Here is a 26,915-nt window from a genome sequence, read left to right on the forward strand (position 1 = left end):
GGAACTGCCAAACTGGAAATTAAAAAAAATCAAGAGATGGTCTGGATTGACCATGCTCTCCCATTTGTCCTTAGTGTGTGTGAGTCATGCAGAAAACAGATGTATATGATCCATCTAGATAGAAAACCTTTTTCCATAACAATATTAGGAATGGATTTTGCTGGAAGGAGGGAGGGGGAGAGAGAGAGAGAGAGAGAGAATAATGCATACCACAAAATATGATTCATAAAAACGAAGAGTCCATGATGATTCACCACGTGGTGCAAGGCAGAACTTGGCATTGCGCAGATGTTGAAAATACTCTATCCTTCCCAATTTGTCAGGGCCACTAAACTTCAATTCTGGAGATTCCAACTGTTCATAAAATCAAAATGCATGCTTTCTGAAATGAACTATAACTAGCAGGGGATAAATCTCCATCATTGTAATCCATAGCAATCAAAATTCAGAAACAAGTTTTGAACAGAGCTTGATATAAAGTACTGAACAACAAGAACAGAAAGCTTGTTTTGAATTCAAAATTTTACCACAAAGAATCCTGTCATTTCTTCCTATCCTGTTATTATCAGAACATAAAGCTAGTTTGAATTCAAAATTTAGCAGGGGCAAAACCTAACCTTTGATTCCCGAATGCTTCCAGATGCTGGCACTCCTATTGATACATGATAGAACCAATCCTAGTACTTACTATGGCATGTATACTTTGTTACTCACCATGTTAAATCTATTCGTTATTACTAAATCAGTTCCTATGTTGCAACAACTTTCTATTTGTCACATCATCCAGAATATGTGAAGTGCATATTGAATACTACTACTATGAATAGATTGCAAGTACATAAATATTATTAGATATAGAATCATGCCAAGACAACTATGTTCTTTTTCAATGATGTGAAGAAAATTATTCCGTTCTAAGTTTTACAAAATCTAGTATTCAAATGACTGTATTAGCATATTCGATGGGAACTCCAAAAGCCAAAACAGGTTACCAGCGTTGGTAAACAAATATTAACCCTCTCACCCAAAAATAAAATACAATTATGTAGCTGGACACAATTAACTGCTAACAAGTAATGATTTCATCACTTAAATAATCAAACCAAAATAATAGTTAGTGGAATAAGTATTTCTTCAATTGATAGATGTTTATAGAAAAAGTATAATATTTTTCTGGAGATAGTTAGGATTTTCCATATCAACCAGAATGCAGCACATGCCTCAACAAAGTAATTAATTGGAACCTTGGATTCCATGCACAAGCTTGTTCCCAGAAAATATGGAGGAAAATCAAGATGGAACTGAACTTGTGGATTGATTATTATTTGTCACAGAAAGTGCTTACCACTGCAATAATTTAAAAAATAAAAAGCTGTTTTTTATGTTTCCTTGCATTTTTTGACTTATTACAACTATACATAATGCAAATCACAGATAATCTTGTTCATGGTTCAACACAGTACAAAACAAAGAAACCTGCTTACTAAGTCATTTTTGACTTCTTGCATTTACCAAGCTTATTTACTGATCTATCAAAACTTCAATATAAAAGATTCAGCATCCCTTTTAAATTGTTAAAACCCACACAACATGGAAGAAAACAAACCTTATCTGGGAACTGCTTTGCAAGCTCTATCAATTGGAGACGTCCAAGTTTTCCCTGGGCTCGACCCAAGAAGTTTGCTAAATATTTTCTCTTTGACAAAGGTAAAGGTTCAACTATGGCAGAACCATCTCTTGTCATCCCGTCATCAACATTTCCAGGAATTATGATATCTTTCCATGTGTTAAAGGCACTTGTGTCCCGCTTATCTGTACGATCTCCCTGTGGTAACATAAAACAATAACAGAATCTGTTAAATGTAAAACCCTCTTGAAGGAGAGAGACTAAAAGGTCAGTTATTTCAACCTCACCCAAAGTCAGTACTGTCTATGCTATTAATACTATTATAAATATTTATAGCTAGTCACAATTAACAAGTGCAATACAAATGATCAAATAAAAGAATCTTAAACCTATCAACCAATTATAGAAAGGCAAACAGCAGTAATTCCACAATACATTATCAAGCATAATCAAGTATAGTAAAAAGAGACCTGAAATAAAAAGAACAAACTTTTAGGCTAACATCATAGTTGTCAAGGCAACGCCTAGGTGGGCACCTAGGCAACAAGGTGTCCTTGGAGGCTCGCCTAGCCTAATCGCCAAGCAGTTTTCTATAGCATGTTATAAAAAACTTTTATATTCTTAATTTTTTGAGGTTTAAATTATAAAACAGACATTTTAAACTAAAATATTCATTTTGTGTGTTTATATACTAATTTCATTTTATTATTTTCTTATTTGTTAGGGTTTAATCAACACAAAGATTGCCCAAAGCACAATTGCCAAACACCTTGCACGTCACCTAACCCAGCATCGCTAACCCACAAACGCGTGTTCACGAGCATGCGCGGGACGACACTGTTAAGGCTGCGGCAACTCACGCAGTGCTCAACACAGCAAGTGCGACCGCGTCTAGTAGCTGGTTCCCTCTGAAGTTTCCCTCAGGATAGCTGGAGCCCGGGTGCGAGTTCTTCTCCTCCTCCTTCTTCTTCTTCTTCTTCTTCTTCTTCTTCTTCTTCTTCTTCTTCTTCTTCTTCTTCTTCTTCTTCTTCTTCTTCTTTTTGGACTGCAAGTACAACTACCATGAGTTCCTTCTCATATGCTGACTTAGCATGGTTCTATGGTGACAACACTTTACTAAAATAAGCCAATGGTTGCCCGTCTTGCATTAACACGACTACTAGACCCATCCCAGATGCATCACATTCAAGTATGAACTGCTTTGAGAAGTCAGGTAATGAGAAAACTGGTGGAGTAGAGATAGCTTGCTTTGGAGTGGCAAAAGCCTGATGAGCCTACTCACCCCACTAGAATGCATTTTTGTGTAATAATTAAGCGAGCGGTGCTGTCGTTAAAGGATAATGTGGTATAAAGCGTCTCTAGTAACCTGTGGGGCCCAAGAAAGCCCTTAGGACCTTAACTAATGTGGGTGGTGTCCATCCTTGAATGCAAGCAATTTTGTCAGGATCGACCATGACCTTTACTCCACATGACCTAGGTATTGGACCTATGTTTGTTCAAAAACATGAGGCCTTTGCGTATAATTGATGTCATCTCAGAAGTTCCAAGGCAATGATTAAATGGTGTATGTGAGAAGCCCAATCAACACTATACACCAAAATATCATCAAAGAAGACTAAAATAAAATGATGCAAATAGGGACAAAACACCTCATTCATGATGGCTTGAAATGTTGCCAGTGCATTTGTCAATCCGAATGGCATGGCGAGGAATTCATAATGGCCATCATGCGTATGGAATGCAGTTTTTAGTACATCCACCAGATGCATCCATGTTTAGTAGTATCCCAACCGTAGATCAAGCTTAAAGAATAGAGTGGCTGCATATAAGTCAACCCGTAGTTCATGACAAAGAGGAATGGGAAACCGGTATTTTATTATAATCTGATTTAAAGCCTGGTAATCAATGCAAAAACTCCACATTCCATCTTTTTCTCTTGAACAAGAGGATTGATGCTGAATATGGGCTTGAATTAGGCTGTATGAACTTTTTCTCTAATAATTCTTGTACAATTTTTCCATCTCCTCCCTCTGGAATCTAGGATAACGATAGGGCCTGACATTTGATGAGCTAGCTGCTTTTTTCTCATTAATCCGAAACATAGGATCCTCTCCAGCAACAACTATTCTCAGATGTAAAACCTTCTACATGTAAAACAAATCCAGCAATGTTGGGATTAGACCTGTTCATGGGCCGGGTGACCCGACGGGCCAGCCCGACCCCCGGACAGGCTTGAACATGCTTATAGGCCCGCGGGCTTAAAGTTGGGCCAAAAAGCCCAGCCTGCAATAAATTCGAGCCGGGCTCGGGTTTTGTCAAAATAGCCCGGCCCGGCCCGGCCCGGCCCATGAACAGGTCTAGTTGGGATCACATTAACCTCCTCACTCTCCACTAGAATCCTCGCAAATTGGATATTCTCCCATCTCCTATTTCTGAAGTCAAATCTCTTAAAGATTCCACATGCATTTCCTTTGCCCTAAACACTTCTACACTCCATGCATGTAAAGGAATCCCATAGACATCAATCCAAACAAAACTCATTGAAACAATGTTTTTCCCCAACAATGGCGTCAATCTTTCAAAGAAAATTTCAGGATCCCTTTTAATCCCCAACTTATCTCTCACTAGGGCTTTCTCCATATCTTCTTTCCACCTGAAACTGAAAGAAATAAAGATGCATGCATTCAATTAAGTCCTAACACAAGAAAAGCTTAGATGTCTCCATCCATTGCTTGCCCATTTCTCCACATCTCTGATATCAGAGTCAGAGTGAACAAACTTCCCTACCAGGCAATGACTCAGAAACTCCAACCATTCTACCAAACCTAGTTCTCTCACAGAAGCCCCTTTCGTCATCATCGCCATAGACATCACCAACTTGCCGTTGAACCATCAAACTTTCTATCAAGATGTGAATGCCTCTCCAAGACCATCAGGTACTGAAATGCGTTCTTCAATGGCTCAGCCACTTCATCCATCAAAGCTTGAATTTGCTTGATCACATCCTTGGAGGCAATTCCCATTTATGCACTTCCGCCAAAATTTCTATAGAATAAAATTTGTAATGGAAAATTACTTAAACCTCCCCTGGATTTTCTGACAAATACTTAAACCTCCCTTGTAGTTTGACCTCTGCAAAATCCTCCCTTTTCACATTTCAAATAAATATGCAAATGCACCCTTTCCAATAATTTTCTTGATAGAAAACACTAACATATTGCTTTGAATTTTTTAAAATCCTATTTTTCCCATAAGAAACTTTAGTGGGATGAAAGTGTACCAAATTACCCTCAAAAAGGTGATTCAAATTATTTAAGTGAGTTTACTAAATAATCTGATTCATATATGTGGATGAACTGAACTGAGTTATGAAGGAAAAAGTAAAAAAATTAAATGTTAAAGGTAACAAGGGCATAGTCATAATTTCAACATCTCTGTTACAGAAAAATTAACAGCAAGACTGATTTGCATATTTATTTGAAATGTGGAGGGAGATTATTGCAGAGGTTAAAGAAATGGAAGGTTTTAAGTATTTGCCAAAAAAACAGGGGAGGTTTAAATAATTTTCCCTAAGGTTTAAATAATTTTGCACTCAGTTCAGTTTTGCATCTGTTTGTTTGGGACAATATGAACTTCAAAAGTCAGAAAAGCATAAAAGGATGGAAGAAGAGGCAGTTTAGGTATAAACCCACATACCCAATAAAGAAAAAGTAGAGGATAGAAGGCTTACTGCTATCTGATTTCTGCTTGAAACTAGAAAAATCAAAATAGCATACCTACTTAACTCCAACTATAAACTTCTGACCTACTTAATTCCTAAGCTTTTGTGAAACTCTTACCAGAAAAACATTTGTGAAACATGGAATGAGAACAACAAAATACTACAACTTGATCAGCCTCCAAAAGATGAATGACAGACCTTATAAGTCCAACCCATGAATTGGAACCCACATGGCATCTCTTGCATAGTGGAACATGGATGTGATCCATTTGAAGTCAGTAAAACTGGAATCATAAAGAGAAGATAAGCATGGTCCCTGTAAACAAATCCAGAGATGCCAATCCCCACATCAGAGGGTTTTCCTTTCCTCTTTTTTTCTTTTTCACTTTTTCTTTATTTCTTTATTTCTTTTTTTATTTTTTGTTTTGTGGGGGAGGTGGGGGGAAGGGAGGTGGGGGTTTGGTGGACCAAAACTAAGTTTTGGAAGAAAGGTTTTCATCACCACCATCACTCTACATTTTTTTTATTTTTGATCAGCAAAAAAGCTTTCATTAATAACAGAGAAATTAAGTTACTATAGATAAAGATTACAGAGGGACTGACTGCAATCTCCAGTAATTAGTTACAATTCTGCCCAGTACAAGGAAGATCTATTTTCCCCTTGTTTTGCTAGGGTATCCACCATCCCATTTGCATCCCGTTTGACCCAACCAAACTGAGAGTTGAACTTCCTTGCAAGTGTGTCAATTTCTCTGAAGACAAATTTGAGCTTCCAAGGTGCTGATGTGATGTTTTTGGCCCAAGAGATGACCAATAGTGAATCTCCTTCTATTTCTAAGTCTGTTGTTCCTATCTGCTCAGCCATCTTTAAACCTTGAAGTAGGGCTAGAGATTCAGCCTGTATTGAGTCACCAAAACCTATTGGTCCTGAGTAGAGTGCCACCACCACGCCCAACTGATTTCTAAACACACCCCCTATGCCTGCCCTTCCTGGGTTGCCAAGAGAACTCCCATCAAAGTTCAGTTTTAATTTGTTCAGTGCTGGTGGCTTCCATTCCATAAATACAAGTACTTTGGGTATATCTGTTTATGCTACTTCAGCCCAATTTCTTAGGATCTCATTTGTGGAGTAGTTTCTGAATATCTCCATGGTCTTCACCCAATGTGCAGTTCTGATTTTTATGGCTTCAATAACTTCCTCCTTTGTTTTGCTTTTTCCAGAAAAGATTCTTAGGTTTCTTTCCTCCCATATAGTCCATACTATAGCTGCTCTTACTGCCTTCCATAAGCACTTTCCTTTTTTTACCACATCCTGTGGGGGAAACCATCTGCATCCAAAGAGAGAACAAACAACATTCCAAATACCAGAAGTAAAAGAGCAGGATAAAAGTAAATGGGTTAGGGTTTCACCACATCCCAAACAAAGGACACACACATGAGGAGAGAGGCAATTGTTTGGCCTCCTTTTCTGTAGCACATCACAAGTGTTTACCTTCCCTAGGAACACTTCCCAGCAGAAAGCTTGTACTTTTGGAGGGATCGGTTTAGACCAGATTTCTCTCACTGGGAAGTTCACCCCCATAGGATCAATGTGAGTGAGCAAACCAAAGAAAGATGCACAGGAAAATAAACCATCAGAAGTTGGGGACCAAACTCTACAATCAGCTATAGATTGGTCCAAGTAAACCTTCTCAAGTATTGAAATCAAAAGCACTGGAGACTCACACTCATTTTCCCTCAACCCTCTTTTGAAACCAAAATCCCAAGAGATCCCTGAATCTGAAAGCACACCAAGCCTAGCAACATGTTTTGTTTTTATGGTTTGATAAGGAGTAGAGGTCTGGGAATTTGATCATAAGAGGCAGTTCCCCAACCCAAAGGTCTTCCCAGAATAAAACTTTGTTACCACAACCAACTTCAAACCTGATAAATTGAAGAAAGGTTGGATATAACTCAAAGATTGCCTTGCAGGGAGAAGATGGAGCTACATTGGGGGCTAGTTTTGCATCCCAGCCGTTCTCTGCTTCACCATGTAAGCTTTTAATGACCCTATGCCACAATCTTTCTTCTTCGCAAGGGAATCTCCACAGCCATTTCCCTAGAAGGGCCTTGTTTTCTATAATAGGTTCCCTATACCTAATCCACCCTGCTCCTTAGGGTAACAGACTTGCTCCCACTTCACTAAACGATCTTTCTTTTCTTCACCTGGTTCCCATAAAAAGTCCCTCATAATCTTCTCCAACTTCCGAGCTACTTTCACTGGGATCTTAAATGTGGAAAGGAAATAAGTGGGTAGGTTTGCTAGGGTTGATTTTATCAAGGTGATTGTTCCCCCCAAGGATGTATAATTTCTCTTCCACATTGCCAACTTCTTTATGAACCTCTCTACCGCCGGTTTCCAGAAACTTTCGGCATTCAGATTGATAGACGCATGGTCCATGCAGGTGTGTGACATGGCGTAGGGAGAAGAGCAGCAGATTTCCTCCCTTTTCTCTTCATTTTCTTGTTAGTTTATTTCTGTTTTATTTCCTTGTAACCTGTACGTAGGAATAGGTCAATAAAGCCAAGGTGTTGGCCTTAGGAAGTAGTCAATTTGGTTAAGTAGTTATTACTTAAGAATAGGTCAAGTTGTTAGTGGTTAAGTAGTTATGTTCCTATGGCTTAGGGATAGGCTAACTACTAGAGAAGCTAATCCCTTAATCAGTGGCTATGTTAGTGGAAGGAAGTTGAGAATTTTCTTGTATTTAAACACCACCCATCCAACATGGGAGGGCAGTTGAAGTTAAATAAATCTTATGGTTTTATACTCACCTTAAGAAGAATAGTCTTTCCTTTCTAGCTTTGACTGGGACCTATCATTGGTATCAGAGCTAGGCACCATGGCTACTAACAAGGAGAAAATTGAGAGCTTAGAGGCTGGACTTGGAGGACTCCAAGATAGCTTTAGTCGTATGGAGGCGGGAGTAGCTGATAAGTTCCATCAGTTAGAAGATGCCATCAACAAATTATCGGAAGCTCTACTCTCCAACTGTGCTGCATCGACTGCCAACAGCCTCGAATTTAAGGCAAACTCTCCTACCGGGCGTTCTCGCAACATGAGAGAAGAATCTCGAGACAACTCCGAAGTGGGACGACAACTGTTCTCTTCCAAACTAGCCAAATTGGAGTTTCCTCGATTTGCGGGAGATGACCCCACCGAATGGTTCACAAGAGTAGATCAATTTTTTGAATACCAAGGCACTCTTGAATCTCACAAGGTGTCCTTGGCTTCTTTCCATTTGGAAGGCAAGGCTAATCAATGGTGGCAATGGTTGAGAAGATCCTATAAGGAAGAAGGCAAGGAGGCGACATGGGAAATTTTTCAAGAGGAACTTTGGGCAAGATTTGGTCCTACAGAATGTGAAGACTTTGACGAAGCATTGTCAAAGATTACACAGGTGGGCTCCTTACGTGATTATCAAAAAGAGTTCGAACGGCTGGGAAATCGGGTACAAGGGTGGACTCAAAAGGCATTGGTAGGCACCTTTATGGGAGGTCTTAAAATTGAAATAACAGATGGGATTCGGATGTTTAAGCCAAAATCCTTGAAGGAAGCCATCAGTTTAGCTAGGATGCGAGATGAGCAGCTAAACCGTCAAGAGAAGGCTACATGTCCATTCAATAGGACCACTATCGACTCTTCTCCAACGAAACTGAAATCCGCTTCACTAATGAAACCACTCACTTGGACGGAGATGCAAAGGAGGCGTGCTCAAGGCCTTTGTTTTAATTGCGATGAGAAATTTGTCCCGGGGCACAAATGCAAAGGGCCGCAGTTGTTGTTGCTTGAAGGAAATTATGACGAAAGTGAGACAGATGACGAAGAGGGAGCTCACACCAACCTTCGACGAGCTATGGAACAGATACATCAAATTGGACCTTAAGGACAAGGTCTCTCTGAAAGACAGGGGCAATGATAGACGCATGACCCATGCAGGTGTGTGACGTGGCGTAGGGAGAAGAGCAGTAGATTTCCTCCCTTTTCTCTTCATTTTCTTGTTAGTTTATTTCTGTTCCAGAAAGACTATTCTTCTTAAGGTGAGAATAAAACCATAAGATTTATTTAACTTCAACTGCCCTCCCATGTTGGATGGGTGGTGTTTAAATACAAGAAAATTCTCAACTTCCTTCCACTAACATAGCCACTGATTAAGGGATTAGCTTCTCTAGTAGTTAGTCTATCCCTAAGCCATAGGAACATAACTACTTAACCACTAACAACTTGACATATTCTTAAGTAATAACTACTTAACCAAATTGACTACTTCCTAAGGCCAACACCTTGGCTTTATTGACCTACTCCTACGTACAGGTTACAAGGAAATAGAACAGAAATAAACTAACAAGAAAATGAAGAGAAAATGGAGGAAATCTACTGCTCTTCTCCCTACACCACGCCACACACCTGCATGGATCATGCGTCTATCATTGCCCCCGTCTTTCAGAGGGACCTTGTCCTCAAGGTCCAATTTGATGTATCTGTTCCATAGCTCATCGAAGGTTGGTGTGAGCTCCCTCTTCGTCATCTGTCTCGCTTTCGTCATAATTTCCTTCAAGCAACAGCAACTGCGGCCCTTTGCATTTGTGCCCCGGTACAAATTTCTCATCGCAATTAAAACAAAGGCCTTGAGCACGCCTCTTTTGCATCTCCGTCCAAGTGAGTCGTTTCATTGGTGAAGCAGACTTCAGTTTCGTTGGAGAAGAGTCGATAGTGGTCCTATTGAATGGACATGTAGCCTTCTCTTGACGGTTTAGTTGCTCATCTCGCATCCTAGCTAAACTGATGGCTTCCTTCAAGGATTTTGGCTTAAACATCCGAATCCCATCTGTTATTTCAATTTTAAGACCTCCCATAAAGGTGCCTACCAATGCCTTTTGAGTCCACCCTTGTACCCGATTTCCCAGCCGTTCGAACTCTTTTTGATAATCACGTAAGGAGCCCACTTGTGTAATCTTTGACAATGCTTCGTCAAAGTCTTCACATTCGGTAGGACCAAATCTTGCCCAAAGTTCCTCTTGAAAAATTTCCCATGTCACCTCCTTGCCTTCTTCCTTATAGGATCTTCTCAGCCATTGCCACCATTGATTAGCCTCGCCTTCCAAATGGAAAGAAGCCAAGGACACCTTGTGAGATTCAAGAGTTCCTTGGTATTCAAAAAATTGATCTACTCTTGTGAACCATTCGGTGGGGTCATCTCCCGCAAATCGCAATTTGGCTAGTTTGGAAGAGAACAGTTGTCGTCCCACTTCGGAGTTGTCTCGAGATTCTTCTCTCATGTTGCGAGAACGCCCGGTAGGAGAGTTTGCCTTAAATTCGAGGCTGTTGGCAGTCGATGCAGCACGGTTGGAGAGTAGAGCTTCCGATAATTTGTTGATGGCATCTTCTAACTGATGGAACTTATCAGCTACTCCCGCCTCCATACGACTAAAGCTATCTTGGAGTCCTCCAAGTCCAGCCTCTAAGCTCTCAATTCTCTCCTTGTTAGTAGCCATGGTGCCTAGCTCTGATACCAATGATAGGTCCCAATCAAAGCTAGAAAGGAAAGACTATTCTTCTTAAGGTGAGAATAAAACCATAAGATTTATTTAACTTCAACTGCCCTCCCATGTTGGATGGGTGGTGTTTAAATACAAGAAAATTCTCAACTTCCTTCCACTAACATAGCCACTGATTAAGGGATTAGCTTCTCTAGTAGTTAGCCTATCCCTAAGCCATAGGAACATAACTACTTAACCACCAACAACTTGACCTATTCTTAAGTAATAACTACTTAACCAAATTGACTACTTCCTAAGGCCAACACCTTGGCTTTATTGACCTATTCCTACGTACAGGTTACAAGGAAATAGAACAGAAATAAACTAACAAGAAAATGATGAGAAAAGGGAGGAAATCTGCTGCTCTTCTCCCTATGCCACGTCACACACCTGCATGGGCCATGCGTCTATCATAGATTCCCACCCAAGGGCATACCTAAGTACTCAAGAGGCCAATTTTTCACTTCACAACCTAGCAGATTTGCCATGGCTTGGATGTCCCCCCCCCCTTCAATGTTGATTTTAGCTACACAACTTTTTCCCCAATTGACTTTCAGTTTGGAGGCCTATTGAAATTCATCCACCAATCTTTTCAGATTCCTTAGACTGGATTCATCACAGCTTTCACAGAAAATAATTATGTCATCAGCAAATTGCAAATGAGACACCACCACTTCAGATCTACCCACTCTCCAACCTTTAAACTGGTTTTCTTGATCAGCCTTGATGATTTGTCTACTCAAAACCTCAGCCACAAAGGTGAATAAGAATGGAGAGAAAGGAACACCCTGTCTTAGTCCTCTTTTAGCTTGGAAGAAGTCCTTTGCTACCCCATTCATCAAAATGGAAAAGTGTGTTGAACTAATACATTCTTTAATCCACATCCGCCATCGTTCACCTAGCCCCATCTTTTCCATTAAATTCAACAGAAAGGACAAATCCACCATATCATAATTTTTTTTAAGTCCAATTTACAAATCAAACCTTTGCCACCTTATTTTCTCTTAGCTGCCACACACTCATTTGCCACAAAGATTTGATCCACATTCTGTCTCCCTTCTACAAAAGCTCCTTGGTTCTGAGAGATAACATAGGGCAGTACAATCTTCAACCTACTAGCCAGGACCTTAGCAATTATTTTATATAAACTACCCACTAGACTTATCGACTTGTAATCCTTATGGGTTTTGGCCTCCTTTTTTGGCACTAAAGCAATAAAAGTTGCATTTCCTCCAGGCGATAATTTTCCTTCTTGATAGAACTCCACAAATACATCCATTAATTCATCTTTCAAAATTTCCCAATAATCCTGATAGAAAGCCATTGAAAATCCATCCGGCCCCGGAGCTTTAGATCTATCCATCGAGAATATTGCTTCATGTATCTCCTCAATAGTGAAGGCTCTTTCTAGGAGGACAACTTCAGATTCTGGCACTTTGTCCCACTGTAAATCTCCCAATTCTGCAATGTTTTCATTAGAGGATGCTAGGATCGACTTAAAATGATCCACGAAGCATCTTTCAATTTCATCTTTTGCAATTATTACTCTTCCCTCCACCTCTATACTGGAAATTTGGTTTTTCCGTCTTCTCCCGTTTGCTAGGGAGTGGAAAATTTTGGTATTTCCTACATCTATCATCAATGTATTGGCATCATCATGTCAGTACAGTCCTACCAGCTTATTCTGCCTGTCAAGACTGTTGGAACTGACCAACAAAAGGCAGTTAGTTAGTTTTACAAGAGGAAGCCACATCAGCTCAACTAACCAGCCACTTGTAATAACCGCCACCCACTTGTAACAACTGCCACCCAATTGGACTGTCAAAACTGTTGGAACAGACCAACAGAAGGCAGTTAGTCAGTTACAAGAAGAGGCCACATCAGCAGCCACTTGTCACAACTGCCATCCACTTGTAACAGCTGTAACAGTCAAGATTGTAACACTCTCTCTCTCTCTCTCTCTCTCCCCCCTCTCCTTCCAAGAATTCAGGAGGTTGGCCCCTTGAAGAGCCCTGAGTTAGGCAGGTTCCTAACAATTTGGTATCAGAGCTAGCATGACCAACACAAGAAACACATCAGTAGACACCCGAGTGGATCAGATGGAAGTCGAGATCCATCGAATGTCTTCAAATCTCAAAGAAATGAAGGAAAGCTTCATTGCTCTCCTCCATCGACTAGAGCAGGGGGCAACAAACATTGACAGAGGAAGCCCCGAAGAGCGCAGCAATGAAAACAGTTGCAGAACAGGGGCGACAACACGAATAGCCAAAATCGACTTCCCTATATTCTCAAGCGGCGACCCAACCCCCTGGATTCTCAGAGCAGAAAGGTATTTCGATTACCATGAAACACCGGGACAGGATAGGGTAGCTCTGGCTTCGGCGTATCTTGAAGGGGAAGCTATCCTCTGGTTTCAATGGTACCGAAGGGGGCACCCCCTTCAAACCTGGGCAGACTTCACGGACGCCATGATTGTCCGTTTTGGATCATCTGGGTTCGAAGATCTTGATGAAAACTTGGAAAAACTGCGGCAGGTGGGATCAGTAAAAGAATACCAGATGGAGTTCGAAAGGCTGGCCGTGAGAGTCCAAGGATGGACTGAGAAGGCGTTGGTGGGAAGCTTCGTCGGTGGCCTAAAGGAAGAATTGCGACTGGAAGTGAAGGCGATGCAGCCCACTTCCGTCATCAATGCGGCAGCACTAGCAAGATTGTATGAGGACAAAGTTCAGTCTAGCAAGAAAGGTGCAGCAACCATGGGGTCCAGAAGCAAGAAGGGAGCAAGAAAAGACAACAGCACCAGACAAGGAGGAAGGAGTACTGGGCCCAGGCCCACTGGTTCCTTTCAAATGGCTGACTTGGGCAAAGATGCAAGCCCGTAGAGACAAAGGTCTTTGTTACAACTGCGAAGAGAAATTTGGGCCGGGCCATCGCTGCAAGAAATAGCAAGCGTTTCTCCTCCAAACAGATGCCGAAGAGGAAGACGACATCCCCGGTTGCGGAGAATCTAACCCAGGTTGGGAAATACAATCCAATGGCGCGCCTGAAATATCCTTACAAGCCCTTACGGGACTTGCGTCCCCTCAAACAATGAGTGTTGCAGGGCTGATTCTAGGGCACCAAGTGTTAATCCTCATAGACAGTGGCAGCTCCCTTAACTTCATAACCCAAGTCTTGGTAGATAAAATGGGACTTCCGGTTCAGCCAACAACAGCCTTTACGGTTCATGTGGCCAACGGTAACAGCCTCTCTTGCAATAGCATTTGCATGAGCCTACCACTAAAGATTCAGGGTCATCAGTTTGCGGTGGACCTATATCCTCCCCATCTCAGTGGAGCAGACGTGGTGCTAGGCATTCAATGGTTAAGGCAGCTAGGACGTGTGGTCTGTGACTGGACCTGTCTCACCTTGGACTTCATATCGGGAAACTCTACAGCCCATCTACAAGGGCAGACATGCAAGGGCCCAAAGGCCCATCAGTCTTGCAACACTGACAAAGCAAAGAGGAGACCCAGATCAGCCCATATTCATGCACATGGACTCAAATTTTCCTACTTAGATCTGCAATCAAATTTCCTGCATTAGACCTTGAGGGCAAGGTCGCTCTAAAGGAAGGGGGGATTGCCAAGACTGTTGGAACAGACCAACAGAAGGCAGTTAGTTAGTTTTACAAGAGGAGGCCACATCAGCTCAACTAACCAGCCACTTGTAATAACCGCCACCCACTTGTAACAACTGCCACCCAATTGGACTGTCAAGACTGTTGGAACAGACCAACAGAAGACAGTTAGTCAGTTACAAGAAGAGGCCACATCAGCAGCCACTTGTCACAACTGCCATCCACTTGTAACAGCTGTAACAGTCAAGATTGTAACACTATAAGTAGTAGAGCCAAAAAGGAATAAAGGAGGACTCTTTCAGAATTAAACACTCTTTCAGCATTAAACTATCTCTCTCTCTCTCTCTCTCTCTCTCTCCCCCCTCTCCTTCCAAGAATTCAGGAGGTTGGCCCCTCGAAGAGCCCTGAGTTAGGCAGGTTCCTAACACTGCCCCATTGTTTTCTTTTCAAAATAAGGAAGAAGGAAACTTCCTCAAGCAGTATATATAGGATGATGCTTATCCCTTGTTGTAATCCTTTCTTTATTCCTGAATAAATTTTGCTTTTTTTATTTATTACCCAAAAAGAGTATCATCCTAGAGTTATTTGAGATCCAATGACAAGGAGAATTGAAAGTAGTGTTGGGAAGTCCTCATCTTTCAATGGGTATCTAACTTGAATTTTGGAAAATTCTACAATTTTCCTATCCAATTATCTCTCTTTTTTTTTCAAAAATTTAGGAAAGTTAGAGAAGGAAACTATTTGGGAATGGATAGAGAAAGTTCCATAACTCCATCAATGAGTTTGCCTCACACTGGTGGTCCCAAGCATGGATAAAGGAGGGTGTGTCAGGTGGGCAATTGCAGTCAGCATTAAAGCTTTTCGCAAACTCTTATAGTAGCCAACCCCATATTAGTTGGGACAAGGCTTAGATGATGATGGTGGATAATATTGGATAGAGAAAGTGCCACCTGGATGATTGGGCAAGGTGTATGTTCCAAACAAAGCAAGTGGTCTTGGGTTTACTGCTTTGATAACTAAATAAAAAAACTATTAAGAATTGCCATTTGTCAAAACATATGGAAGAATGCCTTGATCTTAGATAATGTTTCATTCATGTGTTAGAAATCTGATTCCTCAGATGTGGTCCTCTGTGGCAGTTTGATAATTTCTAGTATATTCTCGGTACATGTCAATTCCTAGTTTTTCAGTTATCTCTTTTATTTCTTTTGAAAGTCAATGGATCTAATAGGCGAGTTAATTTTTGTCTTGAGCTAGTCCTAGCAGTGGGGACCACTTTTCAATAAATTGGCCAATAAAATTAGTTCTCTTACATTCTTTATCGAAGTTGTAGAAGAACTATGTTTTCTTTTATGGGCTGGTCAAACCTAACTATTTTATTGGTTGGAACCAATGAAGGCCAAAGTACAATGTCTAGCATCTATTCAATAGAGCTTATGGATGAACTGAGATTGGAAAATTCATATACCTCGGGTGTAAGAATGATGGATCGGTTCAAATATGTTGCCCAAGACCGAAACAAGTGAGCACCAGCACCACTGCATTTATAGGGAAAAATACCACACAATCATCAATGATATGAAAGTTCAGAGATAAGCAAATGAAATGAATGGATACACTAATGAAAGATAACTTTTTAAATATACCTCCATATACTAGAGCTTTAGTCTGTTATGAGAGAAATTTATCATAATTCTACCAAAGAACTTAACCCATGAAACGCTTTTTTGCATGGAATCATGAAATAAAAAATATATTTTTTCCAAGGCTCCTGAAAACTGTATGAGTAGATTTAAAAATGTGAATGCTGCATGCCAAAGCTGCAAGAACCAAATCATGTTGCATGTCAATAGTTGAAAAAAACAAATTATGTGCATCTGAACTCTGTGCAAGGTTAGGTTAGACAATATAGGAGCTCAAGGATTTCACTACTGATGAGCTGTGAGGGAATGATCTTATGTGGCATCATTTGCCTTCCTAAGGAGCAAAGAAACTCAACTTGGACTTTTGCTCCCTTGAGAACTAAGGAACTCAGGAGTTGGAGGTGCATTCAAAGCCTATGAGGGATGAAACTTTACTAGTATGCATTGGTTATATAGGCTTTGAGTATTTATTCAATCTAAGAATATGTCAAACTGCATCTGATGCACTCCCTAGGTTTTGCTAGGCTGGAGGTTGACAAGAACTCCCAAGTGGTGATTCAGTGGATGCAGGATAATGTTTTGAAGAAAGGTAAAGTATAACGAATTAACTTAACAAAAAATGGTCCACTGTATAATGAGATTTTGTACAAGTATATCCCAAAAAAAAGGACCTCAAAAGAAATTCACCCACAAAAAAGAAACACCCAAGTCCCAAGAGATCATCCTTAAAAGAATTTGGAATAGACAATCAGTCTCTGAGAAGTCCAACCACCATATTAATGACTACTGCTTCCAATGAAATTTTCTGCTCAAAAATTCTGCAATTTCTTTCGTATCAAATAGCCCAAAAGATTGCCAAGGGAATAGCCAACCAGCAAACTTTCCCTTTTTTTGTCATTCTGGCAACCTGTCATTCTTCTAACTGTGCTTTCACTAGATTGGAAAAGCACCATTTCAGATCTACTGCCTCTAGAAAATGACTCCACGCATCTCTACTGAAGTTACAGTGCAAGAAAAGATGATTTGAGGTCTGTACCTCCCAATTACAAAAAGAACACAGCACGTCTGTAATGTTGAAACCTGTCTTCTGAAGCATCTAGTGAGGCACTTTTCCAAGGCTGTAACCCAAGCAAAAAACTTAAATTTTGAAGGAGCACTGGAGCAGGATAATAGTGTGAGCCCTTCAATTTTGTTTCATTTTATCAGGGCTAGACATTTAATTCATCATCACCGTTATCTAATCCTTATCCCAACTACATGGGGTTGGCTACATGAATCCCGTTTCACCATTCCATTCTGTTTAGATTTAACTAATAGACTATGTCTACTTTGGATGGATACAAAGAGCAGCTAACAGATGTGCTGTTGCCTTATCCTGAGGAAGTACGGTGGAAAGAACTGGATCAAGGATCAGTGGATCACCCATTCCAGTCTTTTGGGTGTAATAATTTTCCAATGGATGGTATTTGGATTGGGCTGGTCTGTCAGTCTTGGGTCTAGTCTATCTAGTTAGGGAAGTCTCTACTCGCTGCACTTGTTTTTTTGATGAATGGTGAAGATTTGATTATATTAGTATATCATAGAATATATGATGTAACACGTGCATTTGGTTAAATCAGTGTGAGCCTCTTTGGAAACTCAAAAAGAAGCTAACAGATCTAAAGAGAAGGAAGAAATGGTCTGGAAAATACTTTTGGCCTCATTCTTGCTGGGAGAAGATTTGGCAAAAACTAAAGAGTAGAATCTACTTAGTTTCTGTTATATTGAGATTACCATTTAAGGTAACTTTCGGACTTACTATTTATAGTAATTCTCGTACTTACAATTTTAGTAAGATCGTGGTTTACTATTTTTTGTAATTTCTGATGTCTTTAAATTATTGTGGTAGTAATTCTCGTACTTACTATTTTAGTAAGATAGTGGTTTACTATTTTTTGTAATTTCTGATGTCCATAAATTATTGTAGTTTTAGTGGGATTAGGAAAGTATTATTAGAGTTGTCTAGAAGTTGGAGTCATTATTTAAGTGTCTATTATGCAGGAGAGAAGAAGGGAGGAAGAGAAAAGAGAGAGAGAAGAAGAGAGAAGAGAGAACTGAGAGCCAAAAGTGCTGCTGGCGGCGCCAGCTTTTTGATATATATACTAGGGCGACAGAATATAAAAAATAAGAGGAAAATACAATAGTACCCCTGCGGTACTATACTTAGATAAATAACAGTCTTTTAACACTCCCCCTCAAGTTGGGACATAGATGTCAATCATGCCCAACTTGTCACATAAATCATGATGCCGTGAGTGGTGTAACCCTTTTGTAAAGATGTCTGCAAGTTGATCTTCAGAGCTAACGTAAGGAGTACACACTTCCCCTGTGACAACCTTTTCTCTGATAAAGTATTTGTCGACTTCGATGTGTTTAGTTCTATCATGCAACAATTGACTAGCAGCAATGTTTATGGCTGCTTTGTTATCACAGAATAGAGTCATAGGTCCGTCAACTAGAAAGCCCAACTCACTCAACAAATTTTTTAGCCACTTCATGAGACATTGCCCGATATTCAGCTTCAGCACTAGATCTAGCTACCACATTCTGCTTTTTGCTTCTCCAAGTAACTATATTACCTCCTATAAAGGTATAGTAGCCACTAGTTGACTTTTTGTCATTCAGGAATCCTGCCCAATCTGCATCAGTATACACTTCAACTTTCAAATGTCCATGCTTTTGAAACAACAAGCCTGCACCTAGGAACTTCTTAAGATATCTAAGAACTCTTTCTGCTACTTAGGGGCATGCATGAACTGGCTAAGAACTCCCATTGCATAAGCTATGTCTAGTCGAGTCATAGAAAGATATAACAGTCTTCCTACAAGTCTCTGGAACAATTTCACATCCTTGATGGGTTCACCTTGACAGTCACCTAGTTTGTAGTTAGGATCAATAGGGGAATCAAATGGTTTCACTCCCAATTTTCCTATATCCTGGAGTAGATCTAGGACATACTTTCTTTGGGAAATGAAGATACCCCTTTGTGAGCGGGCCACTTCAATCCCAAGGAAGTACCTTAGAGGACCTAGATCCTTCACTTCAAACTGGGTAGCAAGAAATTCTTCAACTTCTGAATTTCATCCTTCCAATCACCAGTGGTAACTATATCATCAACATATACTATCAGTGCTACAATATTCCCTTCCCCTCTTTTCACAAACAATGTGTGATCAGATTGGCACTGCTTGTATCCTCTTTGTTGTACTGCTACATGGAACCTGTTGAACCAGGCTCTTGGTGATTATTTCAGCCCACATAATGATTTCTTTAACCTTCAAACTTTCTGTTCATTACCTTAAGCCCGAAAACCAAGGGGTTGTACCATGTATGCTTCCTCTTCAAGGTCGCCATTCAGAAAGGCATTCTTGATGTCAAACTGATGAAGATCCCAATCAAGATTAGCAGCAAGGGAGAAAAGGACTCTAATGGAGTTCGTCTTAGCAACAAGTGCAAATGTTTTTGCATAATCTACTCCATACACTTGTGTAAACCCCTTTGCCACTAAACAAGCTTTATACCGTTCCACGGTGCCATCAGCCTTGTGTTTAACTGTGAAAACTCATTTACATCCAACTGGATCCTTCCCCAATGAAAGATCTACTAGTTCTCATGTGTCATTTTTATGTAACGCATTAATTTCTTCCTTCATAGCATCTGTCCATTCAGGTACCGAAAGAGCTTCTGTCACATTCATAGGGATAGGGACACTGTCAATGAAAGAGATAAAGGCCCGAAAGGAGGGTGAAATGTTTTCATAGGAAACAAAGTGGAAATTAGTGTTTAGAGGTGCAAGATCTAACACCTTTCTAGTGAGCAATAGGAAGGTCAAGATCATTAGCAGCAGAAGTATCAATAACAATAGAGTCAAGAACATCAACAGGAACCAATGTACCTAAATGGGTATGATCCGCCCCCGGAGAGTCTAATGGCATTGGTAGTACAGATTCTAGGTGCCCCACAGCTCTTGAACACAGTTGGCCTTTGTGACGACGAAAGAAGACACGAAAGGAGGAGCAGGAAGAGGATGGAGCTGAACTAGTTTCACCTCATTCCTACACTCCCCCTGAGGAGAAACAGGGAAGAAAGGCTCACTCTCAAAAAAGGAAACATCCATAGAGAATAAAATTTCCGAGAAACAGGATCAAAGCACCAATATCCCTTCTGAGTGAAGGAGTACCCCAAGAAGATGCAAGGAATGGCATGAGGATCTAATTTTCCACAAGAGGGTGACAGATTTTGAACAAAACAACGACAACCAAACACACAAGGAGGAATAGTAACCTCAAGCCGATGTGGGGCTTTGCACTCTAACCAACGAAAGAGCATGTGGTTGATGAGATAGGTAGCACAAAGGACAACCTCAAGCCAAAAACGTTTCGGGACATTCATATGAAATAGTAACCCCCGGGCCACTTCGAGAAGGTGTCGGTTCTTTCTTTCAACAACACCATTTTGTTGTGGTGTCCGGGCATAAGAGCTACGGTGAAGTGAGCCACACAAAGCAAAAAAATCTATAAGATCACTATGAAAATATTCTTTGGCATTATCCGATTGATAATTTTGGATTTCAGTTTGAAATTGGGTAAAGATCATCCACTGAAAATCTTGGATAATTTTAGGTACTTCATCCCTGGTTCGCATGGGATATACCCATGTATATCTAGAGTAATCATCGATAAGGGTAAGAAAATACTTGTAGCCACTCTCAGATGGTAAAGTAACAAGGCCCCAAACATCAGAATGAACAATGTGGAAAGGAAATTCAAATTTATTATTCATTGAAGAGAAATGAGTTCTATACTGGCTACTCAATTAACAAGTTGGACAAGTAAATTCTGACACTGATACTGACTTAAACAACTCTGGAAACACAATTTTTAAAGACTCAAAAGATAAATGACCAAAACAACTGTGCCATAAGTAGACCTAACTCTTACAAGACTAACTCTTAAACTCTGTGACTTGAAGACCAGCCTTATTCTCCAGCATGTAAAGCCCATCCACCATACATCCTCTACCAATCATCTTCCCCGAGGCCAGATCCTAGATCACACAATGAGAAGGGAAAAAGGTCACTGAGCAGTTTAAGGAGTTAGTAATACTACTAACAGAGAACAAATTAATGGAAAATTTTGGGACATGTAAAACATTATACAGGGTAAGGCCAAAGGGAAGAGAAATGGTTCCTTGACCAGCTATGGTAGAGTATGATCCATCAACTATTCTCACGTTGTCTCTTCTAGAAAGGAGGTGATAGGTTTAAAAGTAAGAGGACTTACCAATCATGTGTTTAGACGCTCCAGAATCAATGATCCAAGGAGTGTCAGGGGAATGAAATGCTACATGGAAAGCTATGGCAGAGTTACCTGATGTAGACGCAAATGAAATTGAGGGAGGAGCATCCATCTGACAAATTGCTCTACCATAAAGCTCTAAATCGTCACGGAAGGAATTAATAATATCCTCCCTTGGATCAGATCCAGAGGCATGTGTGTGAGTCACAGTAGTAATGGGGGGGCTGATTCTCCTGAGTAGCCATATTTGCCATAGTGTGTTTTCTTGTATCTTGTTGTCCTAACTTTTTATTCATATCTGAACCTTGCTTCTTACTTAGATCTTGAGGCCATTTCGGCTTCCCATGAAAATCACAGCATGTGTCTCGGGTGTGTTGGGGTTTCTGGCATCGAGTACACCACAGTTTGTCCTTGCCATCCACCTTTTATGAAAATCTCCCTTCTTAAAAGTATTTCCCCACCAATAGTAACACTCCCTTTCATTGCCAACACGAATGCATCCCCTCCAGAATTGTTCATCAAATTTCTTCTTCTTTCTTCTGATTGTACAAGAGCATAAACTTCTTGGACGGATGGAAGATCCTTGCTACCTAAGATCTAGACTCTGATAGATTCTTATGCAGGGTTCAAGCCATGTAGGAAAGCAAACACTCTCTGCTGGGAAACAAGTTTTTTATACAATTTTGCATCTTCATCACACTTCCAATCCACACTTTGATAATGGTCTAACTCCTTCCAAATAGAGGTCAAGTCTGAGTAGTACACAGACAGACACCTCTCCCCATGTTTACAAGTGGACGATTCTGCCTGTAACTAGTAGATTTTTGCATAATGACGCAGTTCAGAATATGTTGATTTTGCTTGTTCCCAGATCTCATTTGCCATTTCAGCCCACATAAAATTCCTTCTTATTTGAGGTTGCATAGACACTAAAAGCCAGGACATGACCATGCTGTTTTCCTGGTTCCATCTGTCATATTTAGCACTCCCAAAATTGGGTTCTTTGATTCTCCCATTTATATAACCTATCTTTCCCCTTGCAATGATGTACAGCTTGATCCCTCTTGACCACTCTAAATAATTTAAGCCATCGAAAGGAATAACAGCCATGGAAAAGGATAGGTCCACACCCCCACTCATTCCATTCTGCATTGAGGAAACACTAGATGTAGCAGAATCTTCACCACTCATGATTACAGATTCAAAAACTCTTAAAGTGGGTACAAAACCTTAAAAAAAATATCTAACACCAAGGGAGAAAGGAAACCCCTTTTTTCTTCGGAAACACAACTCTTTTCTATAAAACACAGGGTTGTTACAGCACTAACAGGTCATCCCTTGACCTACAGAATCAACACAAGTGCTGTCACAGTGCATACAGGTCATCTCTTGACCTACGCATCAACAGGAAAGCTGTTACAGCAAGTACAGGTCACTCTCTGACCTTCAGTCCACCATAGAAAACTGCTACTGCAGCACACAAAGGTCTTCACGACCTACAGTTTATACAATGATCAGTCGACCCCACAAAAAAGGAAAGAAAGAGGGGCTGATCACCTCACGTCCAACCAGCAGACCTAGTACAGGTTCTGCCCTGGCACACGACCAGAAAAAAGGAGAAGGAGAGAAGTTACTTCAGTGCGTGAGAAAACCTTGATCTTCAATCAGCCGAACAGGAGATGAGGGTGGCAGATCTGGAAATCTGGTGCGAAGAAAACTGTTCACTCGACTTCTCCTTTCGGATCTGATAGTCCTGCTCTGATACCATGTTATGCAGGAGAGAAGAAGGGAGAAAGAGAGAAGAAAGAGAGAAGAAGAGAGAAGAGAGAACTGAGAGCCAAAAGTGCTGCTGGTGGAGCCAGCTTTTTGATATATATACTAGGGCGACAGAATATAAAAAATAAAAGGAGGAAAATACAATAGTACCCCTGCGGTACTATACTTAGATAAATAACAGTCTTTTAACAGTGTCCTAATGGGTTAGTAATAGATTTGCCTTAGTTCTAAAACAATTAGGAGTTGCATTGGGTTAATTTCCTAGTCTAAATTGGATCTAGAAGGGGACATCCGAGTTAATAAGTTGAGTCTATAAATAGAGACGTCGTAATTGGAGTTCAAGAAGAGTAATTTGATGAAACAAAGATTGATTCAGTTGGTCATCCAAGGTGCTCTTTACCTTACCAATTACTGAATCAATGAGGAGGTCTTTGCCATAAAAAATACAGCTACTTTTGGGGTTCTATAGGATAATTCCATTACGATGACCAACTGACTCTGGAATAGCCATAAAAAACGAGACCACAGCTGGAGTGTGATGGTTTTTTTTTAATCAGCTCCAATGTGTGTGATGGCATTTGTTGTGTTCGTTGTACTCCCTTTTAGAGTTATTAATAAATCATTTCGATCGTCATCACCATCATCCAAGCCCTATCCCAAATATATGGGGTTGGCTACATTAATCCCATTTCACCATTGCATTCTGTTTAATGCCATATCAATTGTTAAAGTATTGGCACTTGTTTGTATTCAGCCGAACTGAGAAGAAAGAAGAGAGAGAGAGGAAAGAAGAAGAAGAAGGAGGAAGAATAATAGTGTCGAACTGAGTAGTCCAAAAGTCCTATATAATCAACCATTCATTTTGAATTAGTAAACAGGCATACAAAGACAGAAATGCCCTTGTCTATGTAAGAGACATACAAAGACTAAATTACCCCTGTTTATTCGACTCTAACACTCCCCCTCAAGTTGGAGAGTATATATCATATAATCCCAACTTGTTACATATACAGCTCACTCTTCCCGAACTTAACCCTTTTGTGAACAAATCTGCCCATTGATCACCTGTTCTCACATGCTCTGTTCTTATCACACCATTGATGACCTTTTCCCTTACAAAGTGGCAATCTACCTCTATGTGCTTAGTTCTCTCGTGAAACACTGGATTGGATGAAATGTGAATTGCAACCTGATTGTCACAGTATAGTTTCATGGGTTTGCATATTGAAAACCCGATTTCTTGCAATAGATTCTTCAACCACACTAGTTCACATGCAGTGTGTGCCATGGCCCTATATTCTGCTTCTGCACTGCTCCTTGCTACCACAGTATGCTTCTTGCTCTTCAATGTCACAAGGTTTCCTCTAAGAAGGGTGCAATAACCTGTAGTGGATCTTCTGTCTAATAAAGAGCCAGCCCAGTCTGCATCAGTGTATCCAACTATTTCAAGATCACCTCCTGGCTTGTACAATAATCCACGACCTGGAGCCCCTTTCAAATACCGCACAATCCTAAGAACTGCATCCCAGTGAGGTACCCGAGGACTCTGCATAAACTAGCTTACCACACTGACAGCAAATGAGATATCAGGCCTACTAATAGTTAGATAATTCAGTTTTCCCACTAGCCTTCTATACCTTACAGGATTATCAAACAATTCACCTGTGTCACTTCACATTCAATTCCATGGGAGTTTCAGTTGGTTTAGCACCTAGTAACCTTGTTTCTTCCAATAGGTCAAGAACATATTTCCGCTGACAAAGGTTTATGCTTTGCTTTGATCTAGCAACTTCTATACCAAGGAAATACTTCAACTTCCCAAGATCTTTTGTCTGAAAGTGATCTTGAAGGAAAGTCTTCAATCTATCAACCCCAACACTATCACTGCCAGTTATGACTATGTCATCCACATAAACTACTAGCAAGATCTTCCTAGTGACAGAGTAATAGCTAAATACTGAATGGTCAACCTGACATTGTCTCACTCCAAACCCCTTCACTACTTCACTAAATTTGCCGAACCAAGCATGGGGATACTGTTTGAGCCCATAGATCGCTTTCTTGAGCTTACACACCTTACCATCCTCCCCCTAGGCAATAAACCCAGGTGGTTGCTCCATGCACATTTCCTCTAGGAGATCACCATGGAGAAAGGCATTTTTAATATCAAGCTGAAATAGAGGCCAATCGTGCATGACAGCTATGGAAATCAACACACGTACTGACCCAATATTTACAACTGGAGAAAAGGTTTCGACATAATCTACACCATAAAGTTGAGAGTACCCTTTTGCAACTAAACGGGCTTTCAGATGTTCCACTCTCCCATCTAGTAGATACTTAATAGCATACACCCATTTACAACCAACAACATGCTTACCTAGGGGAAGATTGGTGAGTTCCCATGTATGATTCTGATGAAGAGCAGAGAGTTCCTCTTCCATAACTTTTTGCCACCCTGGCGAGGTAAAAGCCTCTTGAACATCCTTAGGTATGGATACAGAGGACAACAGGGTAATAAACTTGTGATGGGAAGCAGAAAGGTTAGATACAAAAACATAATTGGATACGGGATGTAGTGTGCAACTATGTTTACCTTTCTGCAATGCAATAGGAATGTCAAGATCAGAAGGCAATCCGATTGTGGAAGGAGCTGGATCTGCCGCCGGAATAGAAGATAGTGGAGGTGTCGGTCTCTGTCAATGAGTATACACTTGACGAATTGGTGGTCTTTCAATACGCTCCTGCATTGGGAAAGGTGGAGACTCAAGCATAATGGAAACCACCGGAAGAGGAAGAGGAACCTCTGTAGGTGAAGGAGAGATATCAGATCCCAAGAAGTATGGCACCGATTCAAAAAATGTAAAATCAGAACAAAGGATTTTCGAGTAATAAGATTGTAACATTTAAACCCTTTCTGAGTCCTAGAGTAGCCAAGGAAGATGCATTTAATGGAGCGAGCATCCAACTTGTCTAAACTAGGACCAAGATTCTGAACAAAGCACACACACCCGAAGATTCTGGGAATCAGGGGATATGGAGACAAAGTGGTAAATAAGGTAGAGAACGAAGAACGACCATCAAGAATGAACGTGGGCATGCAATTAATAAGAAAACAAGTAGTAAGTACTACATCACTCCAAAACCATTTAGGAACATTCATATGATGAAGAAGAGACCGAGCTTAAAGTAGATGTCGGTTCTTCCTCTCAGCCACCCCATTTTGCTGAGGGGTGTGGGCACAAGATGTCTGATGAATAATACCATGTTGTTTCAAGTATTTCTGAAATGAACAAAGAAAATACTCTCTGCCATTGTCAGAACGAAGAATTTTAAGTGAAACACCAAATTGTGTATGCACTTCAGCATGAAATTTTTGGAAAATGGAAAAATAATTCACTTCCTTCTTTCATTAAATAAAGCCATGTCATTCTTGAACAGTCATCAACAAAATATTTGTAACCATTGTATGACTCAATTTTAATTGGACCCCAAACATCTGAATGTCAAAAGGACTCAACATACGACTATCAACTCTAGGACGGAAGGAAACCCGATGGTGTTTCCCATATTGACACGACTCACACTATAAAGACGACAGACGACTCAATGACGGAAC

At 40.5% G+C, this 26,915-nt stretch overlaps 1 protein-coding gene across 1 annotated transcript in view; it reads right to left on the bottom strand.

The window, feature by feature from the left end:
• Positions 1-26,915, bottom strand: part of LOC104599592 (putative glucuronosyltransferase GUT1) — a 34,248-nt gene that overhangs the window by 1,639 nt on the left and 5,694 nt on the right. The window contains exons 4-6 of the mRNA XM_010262206.3: positions 16,010-16,079; positions 1,607-1,825; positions 211-354 (exon numbers count right to left, since the gene is read on the bottom strand). Of these exons, the coding sequence (XP_010260508.1) occupies positions 211-354; positions 1,607-1,825; positions 16,010-16,079 (433 nt within the window). The remainder of the gene's footprint in view (positions 1-210; positions 355-1,606; positions 1,826-16,009; positions 16,080-26,915) is intronic.

Source organism: Nelumbo nucifera, chromosome 1, assembly GCF_055504915.1.
Source record: "Nelumbo nucifera cultivar China Antique chromosome 1, China Antique-T2T, whole genome shotgun sequence".
NCBI lineage: Eukaryota > Viridiplantae > Streptophyta > Magnoliopsida > Proteales > Nelumbonaceae > Nelumbo > Nelumbo nucifera.